General features: G+C 41.6%; 2 protein-coding genes across 2 annotated transcripts; one reads left to right on the forward strand and one right to left on the reverse strand.

Moving 5' to 3' along the window:
* Positions 1–497: 497 nt before the first annotated feature.
* Positions 498–5,381, forward strand: LOC125523010 (external alternative NAD(P)H-ubiquinone oxidoreductase B3, mitochondrial-like). The gene is made up of 10 exons (XM_048688078.1): positions 498–758; positions 1,826–2,087; positions 2,255–2,461; positions 2,854–3,104; positions 3,276–3,492; positions 3,568–3,672; positions 4,027–4,281; positions 4,395–4,516; positions 4,750–4,869; positions 4,971–5,381. Exons 1-10 carry the CDS (start codon positions 664–666, stop codon positions 5,056–5,058), a joined length of 1,722 nt encoding a protein of 573 aa, XP_048544035.1. The 5' UTR covers positions 498–663; the 3' UTR covers positions 5,059–5,381.
* Positions 5,382–6,143: 762 nt separating this feature from the next.
* LOC125523097 (1-aminocyclopropane-1-carboxylate oxidase homolog 1-like) lies at positions 6,144–9,041 on the reverse strand. Its single transcript, XM_048688181.1, has 3 exons — positions 8,412–9,041; positions 7,205–7,526; positions 6,144–6,501 (listed from the first exon to the last, which is right to left on the reverse strand). Exons 1-3 carry the CDS (start codon positions 8,945–8,947, stop codon positions 6,295–6,297), a joined length of 1,065 nt encoding a protein of 354 aa, XP_048544138.1. The 5' UTR covers positions 8,948–9,041; the 3' UTR covers positions 6,144–6,294.

The following is a 9,041-nucleotide window of genomic DNA, read 5'->3' on the forward strand; positions in this document are numbered from 1 at the left end:
CCAAAGCCAAGGCAGCAGAGAAGAAAAATAATAACCCTAGGCGCTGCTGTACAGCTGGGCCGCCGCAAGCTACGCCCCCTTCCCCTCCGCCCGTCTGAACCCTCGCCGAAAATATCTCCCCGCTGCTCGCCTGTACCCTCCCTGCCCTCTTTACCTCTTTCTTTCTTGTGTCCCAAGCCAAAACCTCCCCGCCCGACGCGGGTCTCGCGAGCATCGGGCCGTCCACGTACGCGCTTCGACACCGCCGCGCCGTCCGATCGCAGGCCAACGCGGCGTGCGAACGTGCCAACCGCGACCGAGCGGAAAGGAAAGCAAGCGCGGCGCGAGCTGTACCGCGGCCCTCTCGCAGATCCGCCCCCGCGATATCCAGTATTTCAAACCGTGCCCCTGAGGCCCACCCCGCGTCATTCGCCGCTGACCGTGCGAGGCGCGATTCATTACCTGCGCGGAGGGCCGGGGCGCAAAATCGCCGGGCACGAACCATCGGTTGGTTACTCGGCTCCGCTGCTATAATTAGGCAAGCTAGGGGGCACGTCCCGTCTCGTCTCCCTCGTCCGCCGCCGCGTGTTCGGAAGCGAGCGAACCCCGCTCCCCTCCTCCTCGCCTTGGTAACCCACCCCGCCCCACCGCCGCCCCGCTCATACGCAGATCGACGCAGCGCCAATGTCGACGGGGGGAGCTTCGCTGGTGCGCCGCGCCCTCGAGGCCGTGCGCCGGACGCCGCGCTGGCAGAAGAGGCTCGTCGTCCTCACCGTAGGGTGCGTGCGCCGTCTCCCCTCCTCTCCCCTCTCCTCTCCCTTTCCCGCCGCCTCCTCATGTTTTGATCCGTTGCTCGTGTTCACTTGTTCGATCGATCCGTACGTGCGACGCCGTGCATTGTGCGCGCTAGCTGTGCGGCCTGCCCTTTGCTGGTTCGGCAAAATTTGCCACCTTTTGGTGCTTGCTGAGATTTTCTTAATCTGTAGTTCCGCGGAAAGGATCCGAACCGCGGATTTAAGCGGGCTGATTGATTTGTTTAATTGACGAATTGCTCCGGTGATGACCAGCAACTCCATTACTGCACCATAGATGTTTCGCTTTTGCCCTTGTGAGTTGATAATATTACTTGTAGATCCATCTATACATTGTAGAGCCAGTAAAGTAAATGGATCTAATTGTCTGCCGCGTGCGTTGTGTTCGTGGGCGTGAGGGATTAATTATGTTGTAACTTGCAAGATCCTTCCATTTCCGTCTCCGGCCTGAAATTTCAAGCTGGCTTCATTAGGTCGTTCTTGGCATTCGGAAATTCTGTGATTTTGAAGTAGAAACCTACTAGTACATCACATTATTTATTTAGTGCTGAAGATACGGAGGCCAACACAGACAATATGCCTTGCATAGTATATAAGGCGATCATGTCTTTACATTTGTTCGTAACAAGTGGAGTTGGGTATTAGCTACAACTATACAATCCTAAATACTGTTGCCCATGTGGATACAGTAAGGTAGCAGAATAGTATGGTTAGTCTATTTATACCACAGTAAAAATAAAGTAAGGTTTTAAACCAATTTGATGTTGTAGTGCTGTGTTGCACAATCTAGTTCGTAAGATAATCTGTCCATTTTTACCTGCAAACCAGTGTCACCATTGGAACCTATTACTAAAATAAGGGATATTTTTACCATAGTAAGTTACTTCGTTTATAGTTATATAAGTTACTAATTGGTAAATGGACTAAATCTTTAGCTTATAAGCCACATAAATGTTTGAAGTGGCATTTATTTGTTTATGAACATTATTTTATATCAGAACCCTTGACACTTTATTTCTTCAACCTCATTGCAGAGCTGGCACTTTAAGCTATGCTTGCCAGGATAACCGTGTTCTTCAAATCAGTGATGGAACGGGGGGCAAGAAAAAAGTGGTTATACTTGGAACTGGTTGGGCAGGTGCAAGTTTCTTGAGAAATATCGACACTTCTTTGTATGATGTCCATGTGGTATCACCTCGCAACTATTTTATGTTCACTCCTCTGTTGCCGAGTGTGACATGTGGCACGGTTGAAGCACGCAGTATTGTGGAGCCAATTCGCAATATTGTGAGAAAGGTACTGTTTTGATAGTATAGTACATATGTGGGTCTTACTTTTCTATTCTGCATCATTTTGTATCTTCCTAGTATGTTGTACCTTATAGGCAAGTAAAATTGTACTAGTTTGACCAATACCATTGATATATCTGAAGTGTTGGCACGGTAAACTTGTGTATTTTGCAGAGAGGTGGTGCATTCAGATTCTGGGAAGCAGAGTGCTACAAGATTGATCCAAAAAGCAAGAAGATCCACTGCAAATCAGGTGATGGAACCAATGCTGACGCCAATGGGGAGTTTGTTGTGGATTATGACTACCTTGTTGTAACTGTTGGAGCGAAACCAAATACTTTCAACACCCCAGGAGTTGCTGAAAATTGCCATTTCCTGAAGGTCAGTACCTACCTGTGTTATCCGTCATTAGATAGATACAAATTGTACTTCCATTTTTTGATTTATCCCATACTAAACCTTGATCAAATAACTGTGCGTGCTGCTCTGTTTAACATACCTTTATTCATCAAGTTAATGCAATACACTCCAATTGACAATTTTTTCCCAATTGTACTGACAAACTATGCGCTTATCCCCTTTAGTAGGATAGCAGCTTGCATCTATTTGCTGTGTCCTTTCATCATGATAACTATGTGTTGTGTGCTGCTGTGCATTACTTGTGAGTGCGTGCCCTTGAGCGCAAGTGTTTTATAGGTTACATTCTATTGCAAAGCAGCTATATATACATTTTGTACAATTTGTCGTAATTTGATATATCTGTTATTGTGTAGGAAGTAGAAGATGCTCAAAAGATTAGGAAGAGTGTCATGAAATGTTTTGAAAGAGCTGCACTTCCTAATCTTACTGATGAAGAGCGGAAGAAGAACGTTCATTTTGTTGTTATTGGTGGTGGCCCAACAGGGGTAGAATTTGCTGCAGAGTTGCATGACTTTGTCAATGAGGACTTGGCAAAGTTGTATCCTGATGTAAAGAAGTATGTGAATATTTCAGTAATTGAAGCTGGAGAGCATATCCTTACGATGTAAGACCCTTGAGACATCTTCAGCACTTTTTTGTGGCATTTGTAAAATATTCACTTTTGAATTTGTCATTTCTTTTATATTCAACTGAGTAGGAATTTCCTGGCAGCACTAGCACATATATTACAGATACCTTAGATCTGGTGATAATTTTTTTTTCATGTTTCATGCAGGTTTGACAAAAGAATCACCAATTTTGCCGAGGATAAGTTCAAGAGGACAGGCATAGATTTGAAGACAAATTTTAAGGTCGTGAAGGTGTCTGATAAGACGATAACCATGAGTAATCCTTTAACTGGAGAGATTGCTGTTCCTTACGGCCTGGCTGTTTGGTCCACTGGAATCGGAACCCGTCCCATAATTATGGATTTCATGAAGCAAGTTGGTCAGGTATATCCCGGTCTGCATCCATAACAAATCATATTTCACTATTCACATTTAAGATGTTCAATACATTTTTTGTAGGCAAACAGGCGTGTGCTAGCAACTGATGAGTGGCTTAGGGTTCTTGGATGTGACAATGTATATGCACTTGGTGACTGTGCAACTATAAGTCAAAGAAAAGTGATGGTACGCGCATTGATCAATTTTGAAGTATCATTTTAGTTTACCATGTCAGATATTTCAACATTTGAGTTGGACTTGGAAGTTTTATATAGGAGTAACACTTTCAAGTTTTAGGGAATATTTTCTGTTGGTATGATGCTTTAATCGACATGAGTATCCTTTCTTTCTCTCTTGAGGTGGAAAAGTTTAGCTTCTTAGATGATAACCATTCTTCTGTCCCCCTATAGAAGAATGCTCTACATTTGTTTTAGCAAAAAAAAAACCATGCTATGCCAACTAGTATACATGTTTATACTTGATGATTTTCCGGCATTTCAGTGGTTTCTGACATCTGTGTTTGATTATTATTCATTACAGGAAGATGTTGATTCAATCTTCCGGGTAGCAGACAAGGATAATTCTGGCACTCTGTCTGTAAAGAACATAAAAAATGTTCTTGGCGACATCTATCAAAGGTACCCACAGGTGGAGTTGTATCTTAAAACCAACCAAATGAAGGGCTTCCATGACCTACTGAAAGACAAGGAGACAGAAGAACTGAACATTGAAGAATTCAAGAAAGCCCTTGCTCAAGTGGACTCGCAAGTCAAGATGCTCCCAGCAACAGCTCAGGTAATTGCTGTGTATGTCTTAGGAACTCAACATTGCCTACTATGCAGAGTGGCAAATCAACTTCAGCGTTGATGATATGCTAAGCATGTAATAATGATTATTCCATGCATCAGGTTGCTGCACAAGAGGGAGCTTATCTGGCAGATTGCTTCAATAGGATGAATACTTGTGAAGAAAATCCTGAAGGCCCTCTGAGGATTAGGGGCGCAGGGCGTCATCGGTTCAAACCTTTCAGGTAATAAATTGGACTGGTTAAAAGTAAACCTTGCATTTTTGCTGTGCAAGGTCAATAAAATGTAAATCTGATTTTTATTATCATCGAGTGCCAGTAAAGGTCTGTAGACATATGTTTGGCAGTTTAGCTATGTCACTCATCGTTCCAAATCAAAGAGGTGCTGATTTGTTGTAGAAATAGAAGAATTTCATTGTCATAGCTATAATTGATCATCCCAAATTGCACATGTACAGGTACAGGCATCTCGGCCAGTTTGCTCCGCTGGGTGGAGAGCAGACTGCTGCACAGCTGCCTGGTGATTGGGTACATGTAGGCCACAGCACTCAATGGCTGTGGTATTCTGTCTATGCAAGGTAAGTCTCTCGCTATCCAGTATGCTTTGTTCCTTCTCCACTTCAAGCACTGATTGGATGCTGGTTCTAATGGTTATTTATTTACTCTTTACCAAATACAGCAAGCAATTCAGCTGGCGCACACGGATGCTAGTTGTGACTGATTGGGGAAGGCGTTTCCTCTTTGGAAGGGACTCCAGCAGCCTATAAACTGAACTACAGATTGGGTAGTTCGTCTTCTTTTGCCATCTGAGGATCTGCTAGACTCTGATGCTGCCTTCATCATACCGCATCATTCGTTTCGTTCCACAATTTTGAGAGCTCAGTTCGTTAATAGCTTAGCAAGGTTTTGTTCGCAAATTTTGTTCTTGCCAGATACGGTTTATATCCTTTTTATGTCTTGTCTTAATACACCTGCATCGTTCAGGTGTCCCTAGTAGAGATGATCAGAGGACGACTTGTGTCCATCTCATTCATTACGAATATTTGCCCTTCTTTCATGAGAATACAGTCTAGATTCCTCTTTGTTAGAACGATTCATTTGTCTTTTCAAATGAAACTTTGGGCACGGCCGCTGAATAGGGAGCAATCGCCCTGGTTCTTGTGCCTGATTTTATTAATGTGATTCTCGCAGAGCATAATCAATCATCGGTTGATTACGACAACGTCAAATCCCCGCTCCTAGGTTGTGGATCCCCATGACTAATCGGGCGTTGACAACTTGTTTGAGAACAAACCGCACTCCGTACTGACCTCCCACGACACATCCAAGCTGGTTTAACAATGGTCAGTCCTCTGTGGACCCAGAGCTGAGTTGTGGAGTGGAGTTGATCCGAACAGGCACTAATTAGCATTCCACTGATCAACCTCCTGTACCAATGAATGCATGCGGTCGTCTTTTTCGCGGACCGTGGACTCGTGTTCAGTGCCGATGGAGAGGCGACTCTTCTCGGGTGGCCTCCTTGCTCTCTTGGAAAGGTCGCGTACAGCCGCCGTTGCTGCGCAGCCGGCTGTGCCATCGCGTAGTTGCCCACGCCTTATTGATAACGTGATTATAGAGACAAAAGTAACGAACAGCGATCACATTATTGATAACGAATAGGCATCCGTTCGGTAACAAGTCGCGACATTTGCCAAAAGCAACTGTTGGTGATTAGGCAGGGATTAAAATCTTAATTAATTAATACAATTAATTCTCAACACTTCTGAGCCTGCACCACGTGACCCGCATGTTAATGATGATAACATACAACAAGCGCTCAAATTGAAAAAAAAAATTCAACAAATCATACAACGGAATGATTCTGGTAACCATGGCCGCCTATAACTCATAACATGGCCGCCTATAATAATAACATCTACTCCGTATTTTTCGAAGGATGATGGAATATATGGAGCTTTTTTTTTGATGGGATGGAATATACGGAGTTCACCACCATTGATGTTTTATAACTTATACTTCTTCATGTACTCGCGGAATATGACTCGGTCAAAAATGGTTCTATTATCTTCTGATAAAAGCTCCTTTATTGGTCCATATGGTCTATCAAGATCATCAGTGCTCAAAAAGCATGCGATTGAGATACGTGGTTGTACGGTTGGTTTGAGCAGAACCCGGTGCTCCACGCTCTTGAACCCCCCGTTTGTAATAATCTACACAATTGTGAAAAGAAGAAATAAGAAATTTGATTTCAAACAAATCCATCATAGTGATCAATGAGCGTTGGTGATTAATTTATTAAAAATGTTTATGGCTAATTCATTTTGAAATTATTAAAAAATAAAACTATTCTTTATAAAATTACCTTTTTCTTAAATTTTGAACTTGTTTCAAAACCGTCCATAAATCTTTAATAACAAATAAAAATCAATTTTGGAAAACGTGACATTAACAACAAGAATAAAAATATGCATGTGATTGGTCCAATATCAATTGGTAACGTCATTTCATATAGTTTTTTCCCTATTTACTAATAGTTCAGAGTTTATGCACTATTTTGATATAATTTTAAAATTAAAGACTAGAACTTGAGATAATGAAAGATTTGAAAATATATTGTATTCAATCTTATATCAACACCCATTCACAAAAAAGAGGTACTAAAAAATACATAATTTATATATTAGATTAAATTGGGATACAATTGTATACTAACAATAAAAAATAATTATTTGAAAATAAAATTTATAGTAGAATATTGTAAGTAAAAAATATTCCTAACGGAGGGAGTAGAAGATAAGATAATTGACTTATGATCGGAAGTAAATAAACATTTAAATATGTTTTTCATATGAATGAATGTATAAATATATAACTGATGTATATCAATTTGGTTAGGTGAAAGTGTGACGATACCTGCATCATGTCACCCATATTTGCCAGCAATGCACCCTTGACTGGAGGAACATCGATCCAAACATCTTGATGAAGAACTTGAAGGCCGCCGACACTGTCTTGGAGGAGCAAGGTCAGAAACCCAAGGTCGGTATGCTTGGTCCCACCCATGGTCAAATGTGGCTCTGGACATATCGGGAAATAGTGACACGCCATTGACCTTGAGTTGAAGCATCTTGTGGTCGCTAGATAATCACTTCCAAGACCTAAAGCTTCTGATAATAACTCAGACAACTTCCTCATAACTCCATCGATGCCTTCCATGTACCTCCTCACTTCTTCTCTGTACACTTTCACAATGTTATAAAAAAGATCGTTTTATCTTTATTATAAACAAAAACACCCTTCACTTTAGTTATAAATTAAAGATTGATCTCTATTATATTAGAAAGAAAATTACATTTGGTTTTCTAGATTGGAGTGATATATTAATACTAAAGTAACCAAATTTAAAGTCATTTACATCCTCATAGAAAATAGAAGTCAAAGAATCATCCCCAACAGGAAGACCAACTAGAATCATATATGAAGTTAAAAGTGTCATAAGTCGAAGAGGCCCAAACTCTACTCATACACCAGAATCATCATGACCGGTCTTATGCACAATTCGTGTGAGCCGTCTTTAACTTTACTAAAAAGTAGATTAAAAAATCTTTAAATATTAATATTTTATTTATGAATAGAGCATAAAATCATAAATTAACCAAAAATATAGGTTTTGATAATGGCGGATCCAGAAAAACAACAATATTATTTAGGCTAATGAGAAATAAAAAGAATCTGACCTCTTACACAAAGGATGATATGGTTAACCAAGTGCGCTAATCTTTCATATTTATTAATATTATAGTAAATTTTTGTTAGTTGTATGTACATCTGCATATATCAAAGACTAGTTATTCTATGAGTATAAAAAAAGACAGGTTATTCTAAAAGAAAACCCTGAACTCAGAATGAATCAGCTAGCTAACCAAGTTTATTAATGACTTCTAATTATGTTCTACCAAAAATAAATGGGGTTCACTTTCACAAGCTATTTTTTTTATTTTTCTAACATGGGAATGCTAATTTAAAAGTTATTTTTTTTAGAAAAGGAGGACGACCCCCGGCCTCTACATAAAAGTTATTTTTTTTGTGTGTGTGTGTGAACTTAGTTATAATGGATCACCTGCAGATTTGTGGTATTGCTTCAAAGCTTGCAGGGTCTTCAAGAACCTTGCAAGACAAGGTATCTCTCCAGTCGGCCGGGGTCGTCACCTTGAAATCTCCATGAAAGCTGAAGAAGTTAACCTTCTGAGCAAAGTCACGCGAGTACCACTTTGCCTTCTCCTCCTGAGGAAGCTCATGGAAAGCTCGGACACCTCTCTGGACTCCCTCGATGACGCCGAGAGGAATCCCGTGATCGACCAGCTGAAAGAATCCCCATGACTCGGCCGCTTTCTTTATCTCCTCCACGATCTCCTTCCGACTCTCTGGGCAATCAAACCCGCTGAGATCAATCACAGGGAATCGAAGGCCGCGAACCTTGTGAAGACGCTCGTCGTCTACGGGGAGTGAAGAGTTGAGGAGGTTCTCCGGAGGGTGTATGAACATGGTGGGAAGCTTGGTGACGCCGGCGTCGACGAGCCCTTTGACGCCGGCTTTGCTCTCGTCGAAGGCTTTGATCTCCGTCTCACGCTGGCTGTAATCCACAACTGGCGCCATGGCTTGTTTGAGCAAGAACAAGTTTGCAGGTGATCGCTCTGTTCTGCCCGTTTATATGTAGGTGGAATCGGGAGCAGGTTTTGAAGATACGTTG

This window comes from Triticum urartu, chromosome 1 (assembly GCF_003073215.2).
Source record: "Triticum urartu cultivar G1812 chromosome 1, Tu2.1, whole genome shotgun sequence".
Taxonomy (NCBI): Eukaryota; Viridiplantae; Streptophyta; class Magnoliopsida; order Poales; family Poaceae; genus Triticum; species Triticum urartu.